The following is a 19,670-nucleotide window of genomic DNA, read 5'->3' on the forward strand; positions in this document are numbered from 1 at the left end:
AAAGGGAAAAAGACAGAGTGAGAAGTTTGGGCTTTGAGTTGGAACATGTAAATGACATTTATTGTGGTTCATTGAATATTAACTACTGTACTCCTTATCTTCTTTCTCTCTCTCTCTCTCCCTTTATCTCTCTCTCTCTCTACCTTTATATCTCTCTTTATCTCTCTCCCTCTAACTCTCTCTCTCTAACGATGGGGCAAAAGTTATTGAGGCCCAAAGAGGGCAGTTTGGCTTGTGACTTGGTGTTAGAGCGGGAAGGAGAAGGTGCTTTTAAAAAGGGAAAGAAGTTGGCAAAAGTGTGTGGGGTTGATATGCATTTGGGCAGAAGGCTACAAATAGATGAATGGCGTACTGTTTTTGAAACGTAAATAAGGTCTGTTGTCAGATTATGGGTTGCTACGAGCAGCAGATGCTTGGTTTAAAGTTGCAAACACTATTTATGAAGAAGGGGGTGGACAGAACATGCAATTAATCAAAATAATTGAAATGGTCGTATTGTATATGTGTATAGAAAATTAGAAAACTAGAAAAGAGGAAGCTAAGTAGTCAGCCACCTCCCTATAATGGCATCTTACCCAGGAAGTAGACACTGCCCTTCGTCTACCACCCCTCTGTTCTAAGTGACACCTCCCCCTGTGGCAACATGCCCTATGCCACCACCCCCTGAACCGCCCACACCGAAACCCACCTACTTTTTTCCAGTGATGGACAGGGCTGGACTGGGATAAAAATTTGGCCCTGGAATTCATCCAGACTGGCCCACTTTAATTGTGCAAACAAGCACAAAAACAGTATATAAACTATACCAATTGTGCAAAAAAAATAAGTAGCATAACATCCTTAAGGAGTCCTCACTAACCTCTTTTATTATTTCACTTATTCTCCTCTGTATTTTTCTCATCTTTCTCACATCACTGCGTGAAGATGAGGCTGAACCAAGAAAGCCATTACTTTGACAGGCTGTCACTGAAACCGGCCCACTGAGCCATCGGCCCACCGGGAAACTCCCTGTAGTCCCCATGGCCAGTACATGCCTGGTGATGGAACATAGTAGCAATCAATGTAGCATTTTAATTAAATAAATCATTTATGTATAGGATGTCTTGAATATTTCTGAATATTTCAGTCAGAGTCTGAATTTAGTTGTAATTGCTTACCCTTGCGTTATTAAAGCTAAAAGGTGTTTCTTTTCTAATAACAGTAAATGTCGCAAATGTGCTATATTTATGCTAATGGTTTTAATTGTGTTTAAGCTGTATTAGCAACAATTGGGGAGTTTAAAATGTTCAATTTCAATATTTAACAGTATTATAAATAAGTAGGAAGTTTATGTATTCTGGGCGTTATGCCAGAAGAACGAAAGACGAAGTGCTTTCCTTGCTTAAATCTATGTGCTTGATTTAGGCCCCATTCACATCTGAGCGTTTTGTATTCTGAAAAAAAAAAAAAAATTATTCTGTATGGAGATGGTTCACATCTCCACTCTAAAACGCCTGAAGCCAATATGTGTACAAGAAGTTTACTGATTTGGGTTTTAGCGTGCTGAACAGAGCGCATAGACACATGTTAGCTGCCGAATTTATTTCAGGTCTTAAAGAGTCAATCCGAAAGCGTCTGAGTATAGAGAACCCACAACCTTGGAGCTTGAGACGTTGTTATTAGTAGTTATTAGGTCCAGAATCCTCACAGAGCAGTAGAGGGTAGCTCCTCTCATTATGGCCTTTGACACACCCTATCTGTGCCCACCGGTACCAACTCCACGTGTCTGCTACAACTGCGGAAGACCCGGCCACTCCAGAAGGGAATACTGAAGCCCCAAGAAATTCACCCACAGTCAACCAAGCCCCAACCATGGTCCACATGAAAGCGCCCAATACCATGGACATGACACCCCACCTCGTCCACCACCCCACCCCACTCCAGATCATATGGACCTTCTCCACAAGGATTCAGGCAAGCCTGTTTCACCTGCCAGCTACACCGGGACTGTTATGCCACAAGGTGCCCAGAACTCCCCCTCCCAATTCGCCAGGGCACTGGCCCTCATTCTGGACACCTGGATGAAGTTACACGCAGACATTGTACTCCTTCAGTATGTATATGAGTTCCCGCTTGTGCAGATACCCTTGGTGATGCCTCAATCTTCTCTAAAAGCCTCCTCCACTACCTGCGGTTGACCTAGCACCGCTAGGTAAGGGGCCACTGCTTACATTAGTGTTTTATGCACGAAGAGGACACTGAGTGAATTGCATCCCAGACACCCCACTGTTGTTTTGTTGAATACACCAGAACTTGCTTTTGCACCTTCAATGACATTTACACTGGCACTTTAAGTTTGCTGCACTTACTGGCATGTCATTGGTCATTTGTTTCGCAGGCCAGCACAATATATTTTATATCACTATTATTGGGACATTTATTTATATTATTTATTATCCATATTGCGTTGGATTGATTTGTTTTATTTGCGATATCTAGATCACCTTTAAGCACTGGCACTTTGTACATTTTGCACCATTTATAAGGATATGTTTTTGATGGTTATTTCTGATTTATTCTATGTATTTTTATTTAGAATTATTCACATGAAGTAGTGTTTATGTCCCTTTGTGCACCAACACATGATTATCTAGATTTATATGTTTTTAGTGTCAACACTTATTTATGCGATTTAACATGCGATTTTTTTGTCATTTAGTATATACCAATTGAAAAGGATTTTTTATGCACTTTTTTTCACATACACATGATGCTGATTATTAAGACTTGAATGTTTTTTAGTGTCAACACTTATTTATGCGATTTATGCGATTTATTATGCGATTTTTTTTGTCATTTTATTAATTGACCACAGACAGAGATTTACAGCTTTCTTCTGGTTAGCGCAGCACCTCCCCCCTTATACCTCAATTTTTGTGGATGGTTCCAGGTATGCAGGCATTACCCTCCTCCATGTCTGCCCAGGAAGCAGAACTCCAGGCATTAACTATGGCATGCAAATTGGCAGAAGGAAATTTTGGGATCATCCGGAAAACCAGAGGGTTCCTGACAGCAGCAGGAACACCTGTAAAACACAGTGCAGCTATCAAGGACTTAATGGATGCCCTACTCCTCCCAGCACAAGTGGCTATACTTAAGGTAAAGACGCACAGCAAGCTGGTTTCCCAAGAAGCACGAGGCAATCACCTGAATCACCTGGCAGATACCGCTGCGAAACAAGCTGCAGATTGAACGCGAGAAGTGGTCAGCAGAGTGAATGCAACCATCCTGGATGACCCAATAGACACCCCTGAAGAGACTGTACAAACCACTATGATTCTACAGGAGCAACAGGAGGCAGCTGACAAAGAAGAAAAATAAGTGTGGATCAAAAAAGTAGCCACAGAAGTTGAAGGAATCATGGAATTAAACAAGAGACCCTGTCTGCCACGTCCCGTCACCAACAGCAAAAACCACAGCTAAAAGACTTTAAACAGAAATAGTGTGCAGATATGGTGTCCCAGAGGTCATAGAGAGCGATCAGGGGCCAGCTTTCACAGCCTCAGTAACCAAAGAGATATGGGCAGCTTTAGGGGTCACACTAGATTTTCACACCAGATGACCCATCCTCAGAGCAGTGGGAAGGTGGAAAGATTAAATGGCACAATAAAATCTAGAATCCTAAGAATGTCTCAGGAAACGGGAATGAGTTGGCCTCAGACAGCCTACCCATTGCCTTATTCAGTGTTAGGTACACTCCAAGGGGAAACCATGGTCTGTCATCCTATGGGATATTGTTTGGTTCAGCACTCAGACTAGGTTGTTATTTCCCACAACAGTTGCAGCTCCAATCTGAAGGGAAGCCCGGAATGGTAATGGAAATATGGAATGGTAATGAAGGGCTGGGCATGACAAGGTGGAACAGGAGACAACGGAGGGTTAAAATGGAAAGGAAGTAAGAGGGAGGGGATTGAAGTTAACTTTAGGGGTGGGGAGATATAAAAGGAATAGGCGGGGTTTAAGCAGGAGCAGTGTGAGGAGACAGACAAAGGGGAAGTTGCATACAGGGGGAGAGAGACACTTGCAGCATGGCAGACATTGATTTGCTCTTAGCAAGGCTGAGGACGGCGGCGGCCACGAGAGGACATGAATGGCTACAGGCTCAGGTAGCTCCATTGATTCTAGACGAAGCGGGGGGGTCCGGCGGGGGGGGGAAGCGACGCCACGCGCCAGGCGGTCTAGGCCGCCTGAGCGTTTTTCACCAGGCCCCTCATCCAGCACAGCTCGCCCTAATAGGAGCCCGGGTACGGACCCGTCGGCTCCCCCAGCAAAACGGGTGGCCGCCGTCACCCCTGGGGGGACCGGGCGGAATCCTCCACAACGGCGGAGCGCGGGGGGCGGGGCTTCGGGCCGTTATGGCGCCCGAGCATCGCCACCCAGAAGACAGGACAGCAGCAGAGCGGTCCCCCCCGCAGCACAGGCATCTGCTAGGGGGGAGATCCGACGGGGGAGGAGCAGGGGCACGGCTGGAGGTCAGCTACCTGACGCTGCTGGCAGCCCTTCTGCAGCCAGCATCAGAAGAGAGCCAGAGGAAGACAGAAGGAGAGGTCCAGGGGCCAGCAGAGGAGCCAGCAGTGTGGGACAGCAGTGCACAACAGCAGGTGGTCGCAGGGAAAGGGGGAGAACAGCCACAAGATGGGAATCCACAGCCCCCAGGCAAGCTTCACCTGGGAGGTTACTCACGCCGATGCTCCAAGCCACGGAAGTTCGGTCGGAAGGAGAGCTGTCGGGTTCGGATGAGGACGTGCGCCAGGACATCGCGCCTTCTGGAGGATCCAGTGCAGCGGCGATGGGAAGCAGACCCAGTCAGCCTGGTGAGTCACATGTTTTAACTGATTCTGTTATCAATGTTGATGGTGGTAATTGGTTAGACAGGGGTGATGGGGGGGACACGACGGCTCCTGGGGGAGCTCTAGGGGCTGTGGCGGGGGGATCGCCTGGCTTAAGGGGGACGGGCGTTCAGCCTGTCGCCGCTGGGACAGGGGGAACATTGCAGGAATTGTTAGGAGGATTAAGGGATTTGGTGCAACGATTTGCAACCAACCAGACGGCGCCAGCGATAGTGGCGCCGTGGGTTGGAGGGCAGGTGGAGCAGTCGGGTGTTGGGGGAACAACGGGGACAAGGAGTGAGGCTGTCGCCGACTCAGACGCAGGGGTGGCGGAAAACACCGCCACGGGGGAATCTGCAGTGGCGGTCAGGAAGGATGTGGTCAGGATAGCGGATGCGGCTAAATGCGAAGTGTACGTCTGCTATGAAGGCCCGCTGGGAGCGCACTTAAAACAAGAAGTGCGGGAGAAAATAGTAAAAGGTGAGTATGTGGAAATTTTTTCCTTGTTACCGTTAGAGAAGTTCAACTTGGATAGGGTAAAGCCGGACGATTCCAAAAAAGAGGATGAGGAGAAGCGAAGGTATCGTCTGATCCCTAGGACCTTTAGTAATTGGTTACAGGCGTTCGCCATTATGGCGAGTGTAATTGGCGAAAAGAACCCGGAGCATTGCTCTGCGTTGTTTTGCTACATGGATGCCATAGGCGAGGCACATAGGGTGTATGGGGGCACTGCGTGGCTTCGCTACGATGAGCAATTTAGGCAACGCAGGGCGGTGAGGCCGGCTCTTAGGTGGGACCATAAGGATATAAGCTTATGGATGCGTTTGATGTCTTCCGCCAGGGCACCAAACCAGCCTTTTCATGGGGGGGCCGGGGGATCGTCTACCTCTGGACTCCCGGCCGGGAAAAAATTTGGGGTGTGTTGGCAGTTTAACGAAGGATCCTGCAAGTTTGGGGGATCCTGTCGTTTTAAACATGAATGCTCAGGATGTGGGGGGAACCACGCTTTGTCACGCTGCTTCAAAAGAGGAAAGAAGACAGGGGAACCTGCTCAGAAGAGGGATAACGCCAGTGAAGGAGGTAAGGATGCGGCCTTTTTTAAATAGGTACCCGGACAGAGAGGCAGCGAGGGAGTTGGGGGAGGGTTTTTCAGTGGGTTTCAGAATTCCATGTTCTCTGACAGCTATACCTCCGATGGCCAAGAACTTGCGGTCTGCACTGCAGAATCCTGGGGTGGTTTCGGAAAAACTGGCCAAGGAGGTTGCGTTGGGGCGAATGAGTGGGCCTTTCGCAACTAAGCCGTTACAGAATTTAGTAGTGTCACCGTTGGGAGTGGTGCCTAAAAAGGAACCAAACAGGTTTCGCCTTATTCACCACCTTTCGTTTCCAAAAGGGGCATCTGTGAATGATGGTATCAATCCTGAAGATTGTTCAGTGTCGTACACATCGTTCGATGCAGCGGTGGGATGGGTGAGACATTACGGTCAAGGGGCACTCATGGCAAAAGCAGACATTGAGGCGGCATTCCGTTTGCTTCCAGTACATCCGGACAGCTTTTGGCTGTTGGGTTGCTGTTGGCAGGGGGAATTTTACGTCGATCAGTGCCTGCCAATGGGTTGCTCGATATCTTGCGCCAAGTTTGAGCTGTTTAGCTCATTTCTTGAATGGGTGATTAGGGATGTGTCAGGGATGGATTCTGTGATTCATTATCTGGATGACTTTCTCTGCGTGGGGCCTCGTGAGTCCAAGGGGTGTGCGATTCTGTTGGCAACCTTGGAACACATTGCAGGTAAGTTTGGGGTACCATTGGCAGCGGATAAAACAGAGGGCCCGACGACAGTGTTGAGTTTTTTGGGCATCGAAATAGATACCAGAGACATGGAGTGCAGGTTGCCAGGGGATAAGGTGGACGGGTTAAAAAGGGATGTCAGGGATTTGATGGGACAGAGGAAAGTGCAGCTGCGGCAATTACAATCCCTTTTAGGTAAGTTGAATTTTGCGTGTCGCATTATTCCAATGGGTAGAGTTTTTTGCCGCCGGTTGTCAGCTGCCACAGCGGGGATACAGTCTCCGACTCACTTTATCAGGCTTACCAGGGAACATAGGGAGGACTTGAAGGTGTGGCACACGTTCCTGGAAAGCTACAACGGGCGCTCGGTGTGGATGGAAGGACCGGTAAGTAACTGTGACATGGATTTGGTGACGGACGCCGCGGGATCTACGGGTTATGGGGCTTTTTTCCAAGGGCAGTGGAGTGCGGAGGCATGGCCTGATTTTTGGGTAGAGTCGGGATTTACTCGGAATCTGGTGCTATTGGAATTATTCCCGGTGGTATTAGCAGTAGAATTGTGGGGGGAGAGATGGCGGAACTTGAAAATACGTTTAAATTGTGACAATATGGGGGTAGTTCAGGTCATCAATCGGCTATCGGCATCATCCCCGCCGGTAATACGATTGTTGCGTCACCTGGTGTTGAGGTGCTTACAAATTAATGTTTTTCTATATGCTGTGCATATCCCGGGCGTAGATAATACTTTGGCTGATTCCTTGTCTCGGTTCCAGTGGGACAGATTCAGGGAGCTGGCGCCCGCCGCGGAAACAGAGGGGATTCCTTGTCCGGGGTGGCTTTGGGAGACAGTATTGGAATCGCCGCAGGATGGATCAGGAAATCGGTGAGTGGGTCGACATGGGCGGCATATAAAAAAGTATGGTCGGAATGGGCCACGTTTACACGGCTGGCGGACGCCGGGCTGGGAGAACAGGACTTGAGGTTGTTGGTAGTGTATTTTGTGTCACGACACATGGAAGGGGGTGGTTCAGTGTCCGCAATTGAGCGGAAATTGGCGGGGTTGGCCTTTTTATTCAAGTTACAGGGCCTGACTGATTTTACCAAGGATTTCTGGGTAAAACAGGCCTTAAAAGGTTATAGGAAGAGCCATGCGAAGAAGGATTCGAGGAGGCCGGTATCTTTTTCATTATTGCAGGTATTGTGTAATAAGTTAGGTGGGGTATGTAAGTCGGGTTATGAAGTGATTTTGTTCAAGGCGGTTTTTTCTATCGCGTTTTTTGGAGCGTTTCGGGTTGGCGAGTTGGTGAGTCCAGCAAAACAAGTAGCAGGGGGTTTGAAGATGCAGGATGTGGAAGTAAAATGGGATAGGGTGTTGCTGAAACTGGGCAGGTCAAAAACAGACCAAGCCGGAAAAGGGGTAAAAGTGCAACTGTTCAGGTTACCTGGGTCGGGAATTTGCCCGGTTCAAGTAGTTGAGGAATTTCTGCTAATTCGCCCGGTCGGGGAAGGGCCGTTGTTTGTGCATGAAGATAGAACTTTCTTATCTAGGTTTCAATTCATTGCAGTGTTTAGAAAATGCATTGGGGCTGCAGGGTTGGATAGTAGGCAATTCGCCTCACACTCCTTCCGTATCGGGGCGGCTACTGAAGCTGCCAGGTGTGGGTTGGATGAGGCAGCAATCAAGAGGATTGGGAGGTGGGAATCCAGGAGGTTCCAGTCTTATGTGCGCCCTCAATTGTCATCAGATGCGATATAAAAAAAAAAAAAAAAAAAATATACATAGATATTTTATGATTACATGCATTTGAGGACAGGGGTAGGGGAAGTTCACATGTTTCAATTTGTCTTTTGTTGTGTTATGTCTTTGCAGATGGGGGTCAACCACGCCTCGTTTGGATCTTGGGGCACTCCTATGTTTTCTGGGGTGCAAAAAGGGGGGACGTCAGACCAGAAGGCAGGCAACTGGGGATTTCCAGGAGGGAGGCATGTATTCGCTGGTTGGGCTTTCCAGGCATGGGGTGGGGTAGAGTGGTTCAGGAATTTGAACGATACACTCGACTCGATAGACCCCCGGATGTTTTAGTGATACATGCAGGAGGGAATGATCTGGGGGTCCGATCTACCAGGGAACTGGTGTCGGCCGTCAAGTGCGATTTTTTGGCACTTCGGGTGGCCTTCCCGGGCATGATCATAGTTTGGTCTGACATAGTGGCAAGGACGTCATGGCGCATGGCTAGATCGGTACCTAGGATCAACAAAGCGAGAATTAAAGTAAACAAGGCAATTGGAAAGTTTGTGGTTAATAATGGGGGATTAGTGGTGAGGCACACGGAGTTGGAGGTTAATGTGGGGATGTATCTAAGGGGAGATGGGGTGCACCTTACCGCAGTAGGCATTGATCTTTGGGCTCTCGGGCTTCAAGATGGCATTGAGAGGGCATTGCGGGTGTGGAGGTGCCCTTAAGGCTAAGGGGTCATCCTTGCGGGCTGTGGCGGCATCTTTGGTCTCTGATGGTGGTAAAAATGAAAAGAGGTGATGGTAAATGGTGGGGGGCTTTCAGTATTCTGGGCCCCTCTGGTGTGTTCTGTTCTTACAGCGGAAGACGAGGCTGGAAGACAGATGTTACACTGCGGGAAAGGTGTTGTCACCGAGCTGTTTTTTTTAAATACGGCTGGTGGCCTGGTATGGTAAAAATTATGTACCGCAGTGTATGGTTTTGGTGAAGTTGTTAAAATGGAGGAGATGAAGTTAAGAGTGCCATCAGAAGACCAAAGATTGGGAGGTGTAAGAACTGTCAGTTAAAAGTTATACATAGTGGTACAAAATGTTCATTAAAAGAGTTATTTAAAGTTATTTAAAAGTTGGTTTTATATTTTATAATAAAGGAGGCTGCTATAGCCGGTTTTACTCCAAAACAACTCCTGTGTGCGTTATCTAATTATTATAGATAAGAAAGGGAAAGGGGAGTAGTAAATAAAGAGTGGGTAGTGGAAGTTGGGGACATTAGTTCCTACACTGGTCAAGGGAAGCCCGGAATGGTAATGGAAATATGGAATGGTAATGAAGGGCTGGGCATGACAAGGTGGAACAGGAGACAACGGAGGGTTAAAATGGAAAGGAAGTAAGAGGGAGGGGATTGAAGTTAACTTTAGGGGTGGGGAGATATAAAAGGAATAGGCGGGGTTTAAGCAGGAGCAGTGTGAGGAGACAAAGGGGAAGTTGACCACCCACCCTCCCTTTTTTGGTTTGTTGTGGGTATTTTCTGGTTTGCTGTTTCGTTTTTCTTTATTACAGGTGAATGGATCGTGGTCGTCATAGCAGCAATTTATCGGCGGCATCTTTGGTCTCTGATGGTGGTAAAAATGAAAAGAGGTGATGGTAAATGGTGGGGGGCTTTCAGTATTCTGGGCCCCTCTGGTGTGTTCTGTTCTTACAGCGGAAGGCGAGGCTGGAAGACAGATGTTACACTGCGGGAAAGGTGTTGTCACCGAGCTGTTTTTTTTAAATACGGCTGGTGGCCTGGTATGGTAAAAATTATGTACCGCAGTGTATGGTTTTGGTGAAGTTGTTAAAATGGAGGAGATGAAGTTAAGAGTGCCATCAGAAGACCAAAGATTGGGAGGTGTAAGAACTGTCAGTTAAAAGTTATACATAGTTGTACAAAATGTTCATTAAAAGAGTTATTTAAAGTTATTTAAAAGTTGGTTTTATATTTTATAATAAAGGAGGCTGCTATGGCCGGTTTTACTCCAAAACAACTCCTGTGTGCGTTATCTAATTATTATAGATAAGAAAGGGAAAGGGGAGTAGTAAATAAAGAGTGGGTAGTGGAAGTTGGGGACATTAGTTCCTACACTGGTCATGTATTGACTGATTATGTAACTGCTTTATCTCGAGAATTAACCCGTATCCATTCGGAAGTGTTTTCTTCCATTCCAGATCCTGAGCTAGATACAGCAACACACAAGCTGGTTCCTAGTGATTGGGTCCTGATAAAGAAGTTTGGGAGAAAACATACTATTGAACCCAGATATGATGGTCCTTTCCAGGTTCTCCTAACAACTTCCACATCAGTCAAAGTGGCCGGGAAGAACACGTGGACACACACCTCCCACTGCAAGAAAGTCTCTGTACCTGAGGAAAAGGCTGGGGAGACCAAAAGATTCTGTATATCCTTTTCATAATAATCATTGCCCAGGCGCAAGAGGTAGCCATCAATCAAAAAGATGTTATAACCCAGTTCTGGTATAACTCATCCAATACACATGTTGCCACTTTTATATCCTCTTATGAACAGATAATTCCAGGTACTATGTACAAGATCCGGTCCTGGGATGAAGCAGTAAGACCCATGACTGTGTATGTATGCGTCACTGACACCTATTGGGATAACAACTGTGATTCCTGGGGAGCAGTGGGTTGGAACACTGGGGGTACAAACTGGGGGTACAAACCTGAAAACGCCCAAAATAGAAAAGACAAAAATGGGAAGTCACTCTTAGATAGAATGACAATCAACAAACACACAGATCAACCTTACACCAAAGAGTTCAGGCTGACCATTGAGAATCCTAGCCCAGAAGACAGTGGGACCTATGTTCTGGGCCTATGGTGGGGAAGTGGATATCCCGGATATCCCGGTTTTAGAAAGCCTTTCCAACTGAAAGATATGTTCAATAACCCAGAGTGGGGAGTTCCTCAATCTACATCCAACTCTAACCTCCTAAAAGCCTCACATGCAAACATTAGGGGACATGGTGGCCATAGCAGACCCTACCTTTGAGGACACCATGGCTGCAGAAACCGGTTTCTCAGATGTCAACTTGTGGCTCGAATGGATGAGGTACAATGCAGGGAAGCACAATAAGACCAATTGCTATGTGTGCGGGGGGGGGCTAAACCACATCTAGGAACAATGTCCCTTAATGTACTCCCAGAACATGAGCCTATTTACCAACACAACCACTAACTACTCCCTGTGTGAGCATTGGAAAAAAGAGTACCCCACAGTCACTAAGGCTCCCAAGCCAGCAGAAGGTATCACCATATATCCTGGCAATTACACATGTTATGGAAAGTACCATGGAGCGGGAAAGCCCCTTGGAAATTTCACCGAAGGTTACTGTGAGTCTTACAGTGAGGTGTCTGCAGATCTAGCGCAAAATCAAGTTCAGTCCTTAGGGGACGTGTACTGGATCTGTGGAGGCATGAAAATTAGAAGTAGACTGACAGGACAGTTGACAGGAGAATGTGCAATGGCTAAAGCCATAATGCCCCTGCATATTCTCTCACAAGACCCAGAGCCAGAAGCAAGTGATGTACCCAAACCAAACAGAAGACGCAGGAGTGCCCCAGCAGGAGGTTTTGACCCTCATGTATATACATAGATGCCATAGGGGTCCCAAGGGGGGTCCCAGATGAGTTCAAAGCAAGAGACCAAGTAGCAGCAGGTTTTGAGTCACTGATTCCCATTATCACTGTAAACAAGAATGTAGACTGGATAAATTACATCTACTACAACCAACAAAGGTTTGTTAATTACACCAGAGATGCAGTCCGAGGTTTAGCCGAATAACTAGAAGCCGCTTCACATATGACCTTCCAAAACCATATGACCTTAGACATGGTCCTAGGGGGGGTGTGTGTAAGATGTTACCTGAAATGAGTACACGCTGTACTTATATCCCAGATAACACAGGCCCAAATGGTAAAGTGACTTTAGCCATCCAGAAGCTTGACGATTTGTCCAAAGAATTAAAGAAGAATTCAGGGCTCTCCAACCCCTGGGACCAGTACTTCACCTGGATCAAGGGGGATGGCAGGGAATTTTAACACAGATCAGAATAGCCATTCTGGTAATTCTAGTGACCCTAGCTGTCATGGTCTGCCATGTTCTTCCCTGCTTTAAGAAGTGTGTAGAAAAAGCTGTTGCCCAATCTACTCCCATGTTTGTGAACCAGGAAATACCAGATGATGATGAGGATTATGTAAGACTTGATGATGATTATGTGTTACCCTCCGTTACAGTCACCCTCCCCCGAGATGCAACACCGTAGGGCTATAGGGACAGATAGCACCTGGCCACACTCCTCCAGCTGTATCGAGGGGGGTAGTGAAGTAGTCGCTGCTCTTTCTCTACATACGGCTTAAAAGAGTTGCAGAGGGGGATGGGCTGGGTGTAGGACTTTTTAGTATGAGGGACATTTTGAAATAGACAGCTTCAAGGGGAGACTGTAATGGATGTGATCATGGTGAACTGTCTATTCCAACACCTGCTTTATATACCTAACATATATAAACTTAGCTTCTATGCTTATTAAGCCTTAAGACATTTACAGATATTCTGCAAAGCTCAAAGCTTGCTTAGGAACTGGACTGACTGCAAAGAGTTAATCAAAAAGTTTGCGCCTGCTTCCCAGAATACATTCAGAATCTAACAAAGAATGCTGCAAGAACAATTATTCACTTCTGCAAATGTGCATCAGCTTTTCAGCCAAAATTTTGTCACATATTTGTATTTTTATATTTGTGGTTTGTATGCGTCAATCTTGTTGACGTATCTCAATCTTCAATGGAATACAAAAGTCTTGAGAAGCGGAAATATTAAACAGAAAGTAATTTGACTCTGAACCAAGCTGTCTCAGTGTGAGCTTACTTGAAGCATGCATGCTTTTGTATTCAACAATCTGATCGGTGGTAGATATAATAATATGTCTATGAATGATTGAACTGAAAATTAAAGAATGAAAGGGGCAGGTCAGGGAAAGTAAAGCTGGGGAGGAAAGGACTAACTTTTAAAAAATGTAACAAACATTTAAAAAAAAAAAAGGATTTATACCAAAATTCTACTGGTGCATGGCCAGCTTAAGACCTCTGTGATTGATGCCCCCCCTTTATTACCAAAAGCAGCCTTCTTGGTTCATTTCAAGAAGCAGTATGTATTTTAGTATAGTATTTTATTAAATGTTTCCTCAAAATTCCTATTTGCAATAAATATGCACAAAAATACTTTGTACAGAAAAGACTAATAAACACTTTTCTGTTGTCTGAGCCACATTTCACTTTTTTCAGAAATCCTGAAAAGGCTGCAATTCTGAACTTACCTGTTGTTGGAGAAGTAGGAACAGTTGTTGGGGTCACTGTGGTGCTCGATAGAGTAGATGTGGACGTTGTACTTTCAGTTGTAGTAATTGTAGTTGTAGGCGTTGTTGTAGTAGTTGTAGGTGGTGTAGTTGTTGTAGTAGTTGTAGGTGGTGATGTAGTTGTAGGTGGTGTAGTTGTTGTAGTAGGTGGTGTAGTTGTTGTAATAGTTGTAGTAGTTGTAGGTGGTGTAGTTGTTGTTGTTTGAGTTGTAGTGGGTGGCTTGGGGGTTGATTTACACCACTCAGGTAACTCAGGTACACAGCAGTAGACTCTGATCTGATAATTGTAGCACACTGGTGGCATGGATCCAGCCTGGTCTTTGTTGTTACACTCAAGGCCTGTGGAGACATCACAGGTCACTTTCTGCCCCAGATCTTCCAGTGGTATATCTGGGAATCTGTCTTGTCTGCAGGAAATAGCCTCTGGCTTCTCACATATGTCCAAACCAGCATTTCTGATGTTCTCATACGTCTCATAATCCCCTCCATTTGGTTCATATTTCGGGTAACTGACATCAAACCATTCTGACCATGTGCAGTTCACATAACAGTCTGAAACACAAATCATGTTTATGTAATATAGCGCTATAGTTATTGTAATTATCTTTTCTACCAGTTTCAGTAAAGTCATATTCTGGTTAATTGCAATTGGTGTGAAGTGTTGTCCATTACCCTACAGGTGGAGCAACGGATACCCAGGTAAAGGTACGGCATTGGTACATTGTTATTGTGGGATTGTTTTTTTGTTATTGTTCAACTTCACACTAAAACTGCACCACAGCTGTGTCAAGGGGATAGAGAGCCAAGTTATTGGGGGTGTAAGAGCAGAGTACTGGCCCAATCAAATATCAGCAGCTCCTTCGGGGGTTAGTGCTACAGTAATAACAGTTGTGTCTGTACATTGTACATTACTGAACATTGTAGATCATGTAACTTCTGCATAAACTGGCCTAGGTCATATATGATTTTTATTGAACAGACAGGTTATTTGTTTTTTTATTAACTCTGTGACTTGTTTGTCCCTAAAATACTCAGTAGGTCCCATATCATTTCATTTACCTTCCTTCCAGTCTTTCCACACCATAAATTCATACAAAAAGGAGAAATGGTTAATAACGTTATCCTCACCAACTCTGCCACAATTTGATCACCACAGACAAGTGTAGTCACAGGAATACTAGAACTATGTTTAGTGATTCTGTTTTAAGATTTATTCCTGTATTTCATACCTTCTTTTTTCTGTGTTGACTCCTTGTACAAACAATGTTGTAAATTATGTTTTATATGTAGTTTATACAGAATATAGTACCTCTTTTTTTATTTGATGAAATAAAGAATTTCCATGAGGCTTCAGGCACACGATAAGCTAAAAGAAATGACAGAAAAATGCTGGTTGTAAAAATGCTCATAATACCTTTTTTGTGACAGCTTTTAGCAGCTGTTAGGAGACATAGTCATGTGCATGGACACATAGGATAACATTATTTGCTTATAGAAGCAGAAAAAAAATACTCAAACCTGCTGCTAGGAGCATTTTTTAAGCAAGTGTGCACGGAGCCTAAAAGGTGCACAATTGAACTACTAAAATTGTGATGGTACACTAATCGTTCCATCCAATTCCTAAATTATTGCATTTGTTCTTTTGAAAACACAGTATAAAGGAAAAGATTAAACCTTTCTATTTTTTAATATCATACCTTATCTTAGGCCTGGTTGACATATAGGTGGCCACGGGTTCGTGCCTGGGGTTCTCTGTGTTTCTGTTCACCGGTCCAGATGCGATTTAGGTCTGAATTTCTGCCTGAATTCGCACCTGAACCCAACCCAAACACGCACCGGACCCTTCTGCAATCTGGACCACGGCTGGCTCGGACCTGTGTGAACTGGCTCCATTGAGAAATGGTCACACTCGCCTGTCATCAAAATTGTATGCGGAGAAACCCACATCCAATTCACATATAAGAGAACCCAACCTTAGACATGAGTCTCTGTGCTTCTCTATGCAATGAAAACAGATCATGACTAAAGGGAGGGGCTAGCAGGATGTGGTACCTCACTTACTGGAAACATCACAGTAACCTGCCTCAGTACTCTTCCCAAGAGCCTTCAGTCCTGATGAAAGAAGTGGGTTGGCTCTTGGAAGCAGTTATGTAAATATCAGAAAGCCTTTATGGGTGAATGTCAGTCTGGATTAGTAAGTGTTCCTAGACAGGCCGCATGTAAATGCAGATTGCCCTCGGTAATGCCCACATGTGGTGCCGAGCCTCTATGATTAATAGAACTGGAAACTGAAGAATGAAAGGGGCAGGTCAGGGCAAGTAAAGCTGGGGAGGAAAGGACTAACGTTTAGAAAACTGAACAAACAGAAACAAATTTAAATTAAATTTTATTGGTGTATGACCAGCTTAAATTGGAGGGTTGGTCAAAACATAACTTACACTAAACCTACTCTCTGCCACATTCTATCTAGCCCTGTATAGAAAAAAAACAAAACGCTATATTTTACCTGTTCTTCAGCCTCTTCGGTCCGACACTGAGCTGTCGGAGGTTGCTTCAGTGTGTGGGAGTGTGGCGGGGAGGCACCCAACAACTGAAGCACCATAGTAACGCTATGTGTGACATCACTTCTCAGGCATTTCACAGCCACTGTCGGTTCTCTCCTGCACACAGCTGCCACCGCTGGAGACTGACTACTTTAACCACTTGCCGACCGCCGCATGTAATTTTATGTCGGCAGACTGCCACGGCTGGGCAAATGGGCGTACCTGTAACTCCCTTTGAATTTGCCGCCGTGCCATCGCGTGCGCGCCGCCAGTGGCGCACGCTCCCGCCGCAAGCTCCGTGAGTAGGATCGCGGGTCCCGCAGACTCAATGTCCATGGGGATACCCGCGTTTGTTTCTCGGAGAGGAAGAATGGGGAGATGCTAATGTAAACAAGCATCTCCCCGTTCTGCCTAGTGACAGTGTCACTGATCTCTGCTCCCTGTGATCGGGAGCTATGATCAGTGATGTGTCACACACAGCCCCTCCCCCCACAGTTAGTAACACTCCCCAGGACACACTTAACCCCTCCCTAGCCCCCTAGTGGCTAACTCCTTCACTGCCAGTGTCATTTTTACAGTAATCAGTGCAATTTTACAGCACTGATCGCTGTAAAAATGACAATGGTCCCAAAAATGTGTCAAAATTGTCCGATGTGTCCGCCAAAATGTCGCAGTCATGATAAAATTCACAGATCGCCGCCATTACTAGTTAAAAAAAAAATTATTAATCAAAATGCCAAAAAACTATCCCCTATTTTGTAGACGCTATAACTTTTGCACAAACCAATCAATAAACGCTTATTGCGATTTTTTTTATCAAAAATACATAGAGGAATACGTATCAACCTAAACTGAGGAAAAAAAAATGTTTTTTTGTATATTTTTTGGGGATAATTATTATAGCAAAAAGTAAAAAATAATGTGTTTTTTTCAAAATTGTCGCTCTATTTTTGTTTATAGCCAAAAAAATAAAACCCGCAGAGATGATCAAATACCACCAAAAAAAAACTCTGTGGGAAAAAAAGGACGTCAGTTTTGTTTTGGAGCCACGTCGCACGACCGCGCAATTGTCAGTTAAAGTGACGCAGTGCCGAATCGCAAAAAGTGCTCTGGTCTTTGCCCAGCAAAATGGTCCGGGGCTGTGGTTAATGGAGTTCGCAGTTTGGCGCCAAACTTTTCCCCTGTTCAGGAGTTCTGCTGCGAACCGAACAAGGTGGTGTTCCGGCATCCATCTCTAGTAGTCATAGGGATTCTAGAACTATGTTTACTGAATCAGAGGTTTCTTTTTGTGTTTTATGCCTTCTTTCCTCTGTTTTGACTCATACTCATTTGACTCCACAACTAATAATATGTAGTTTATATATTGTAACTCTTTTTCTTTTTCATGAAATGAAACACTCTAATACCAAAGTGTGTTTAGTAGTGTAAAAATATTGTTATAATCGTTTCATCAAATTTATAAATTATTTCATTTGTTTTTCTGAAAACCTTTCAATTTTTTTATGGCATACCTTACCTTAGACCCAGTTATTGAGTCTCTGTGCTTCTCTATGCAATGCAGACAGATTATGACTAGTGGGAGGGGCCAGCAGAATGCTGTACATAGCTTACTGGAAACATCACAATATCCTGACTCCAAGAGCCTTCAGCCCCGATGCAAGCAGTGTGCTGACACTTGGGAGGAGTTATGGACATATCAAAAAGCCTTGTTGGGTGGATGTCAGTCTGGAGGAGTAAGTGTTCCTAGACTGTTCTAAGTATTGCCCATATGTGACCCTGAGCCTCAGTTATTTAAGTAACTGAAATCTTATTCGTGAAAAGGGCAGGTTAGGGAAAATAAGGCTGGGTAAGAAAGGACTGGGTCAGTGTTGGTCAACTTTGTAAATACAAAGGGTCTCCAGTGTGACCTCGACATGTCCAAAGGGCCTCATAATGGCATTCACATTTATAGATAGCACAAAATACGGTCCTGAACCATTGTTTCAAGGCTGAACGCCACAGCACACAGTTCACATCTTTGCACTGTGGTGCACTGGAACAGTTGTGTTTGTTGCAGCAATGTGTGATAAAATGCACAATATTACCATGCTTAATGCAACTCGCTAGTCTGAATAGGATCTAATACAGAAATTAGTTTAGGTTACCTTTACAAATGTGCATTGTGGTAATGTGCATATCACAATGCAAGGTATGCATTTAAAATAAATGTTATCTTCTCCTTTTTCATGACTGAATGCTGGGCCAGACTGATACTGTGTCAGAGCTCACTGCTATGTCCTGCCCCCACACATTCCTACTGGTCTATCAGTATGATGGGCAGCCCTAATGGCCAATATGAGTGTACAGGCATACCCCACTTTGTACAAAATCTAGGAAGCAGAGTGGGGAGCTTCAGTACTATCGGGAAGTGACAAAGCTTTGGAACAGATTGAGAAGTGACCATAATGAAAAGATTTAGGAGGCGGATACGGGTATAAGATGGTTTCTGAACTTTATACCTGCTAAAGCTTTTTCCCCTTTCCCTCAGAGACAGAAGGCTTAACTTACTAAAGGTAAATAGGCCCTTCACTTTGCAAGGGCATTTTCCCTTAGCTTTGTGAATGAGGTGAAGCTCTGCAGACTTCTATCATGCAATCACCTGCAAGCAAAAATATTGTTTTTTTTTCCTCTTGCCCATGATTGAGTTTTCTATGCAAAGCGAATTCTCACTGTTCTTGCGTATGCCTAGATGATCCAGAAGAAAAATATAAAACTGCACTCATTTCTTTTTAAAAAAATAAATAATGTTTCTTAATATCTAAAGCTGTCCACACATAGATCGAAAGATGGCTGGTTCAGCAGGGACCATTCAAATTTCAATCCATGTATGGAGACAGTGGTCGTATAGAAGTGGATCCACCGATCTAGCTGTTGGATAAATGTTGCTTAACCACTTGCTTACTGGGTACTTAAACCCCCCTCCTGTCCAGACCAATTTTCAGCTTTTAGCGCTGTCGCACTTTGAATGACAATTGCGCAGTCATGCAACACTGTACTCAAATGAAATTTTTATCATTTTTCCCCACAAATAGAGCTTTCTTTTGGTGGTATTTGATCACCTCTGTGGTTTTTATTTTTTGTAAAAAAAATTGAAAAAGACCGAATTAAAAAAAAACAAATTATATCTTTTTATATTTCATTATAAAATTTTGCAAACAGGTAATTTTTCTCCTTCTTTGATGTACACTGATGAGGCAGCACTGATGGGCACCGATAGGTGGCAGTGATGGGCACTGATGGGTGGCAGTGTTGGGCACTGATGGGTGGCAGTGATGGGAAATGATGGGTG

General features: G+C 44.8%; 1 protein-coding gene across 1 annotated transcript in view; it reads right to left on the minus strand.

Moving 5' to 3' along the window:
• The window catches only part of LOC141111717 (uncharacterized), a 491,097-nt gene that overhangs the window by 285,883 nt on the left and 185,544 nt on the right, over positions 1-19,670 (minus strand). The window contains 1 exon segment of the mRNA XM_073603861.1: positions 13,761-14,351. Within this exon segment, the coding sequence (XP_073459962.1) occupies positions 13,761-14,351 (591 nt within the window).

This window comes from Aquarana catesbeiana, linkage group LG11 (genome assembly GCF_042186555.1).
Source record: "Aquarana catesbeiana isolate 2022-GZ linkage group LG11, ASM4218655v1, whole genome shotgun sequence".
NCBI lineage: Eukaryota > Metazoa > Chordata > Amphibia > Anura > Ranidae > Aquarana > Aquarana catesbeiana.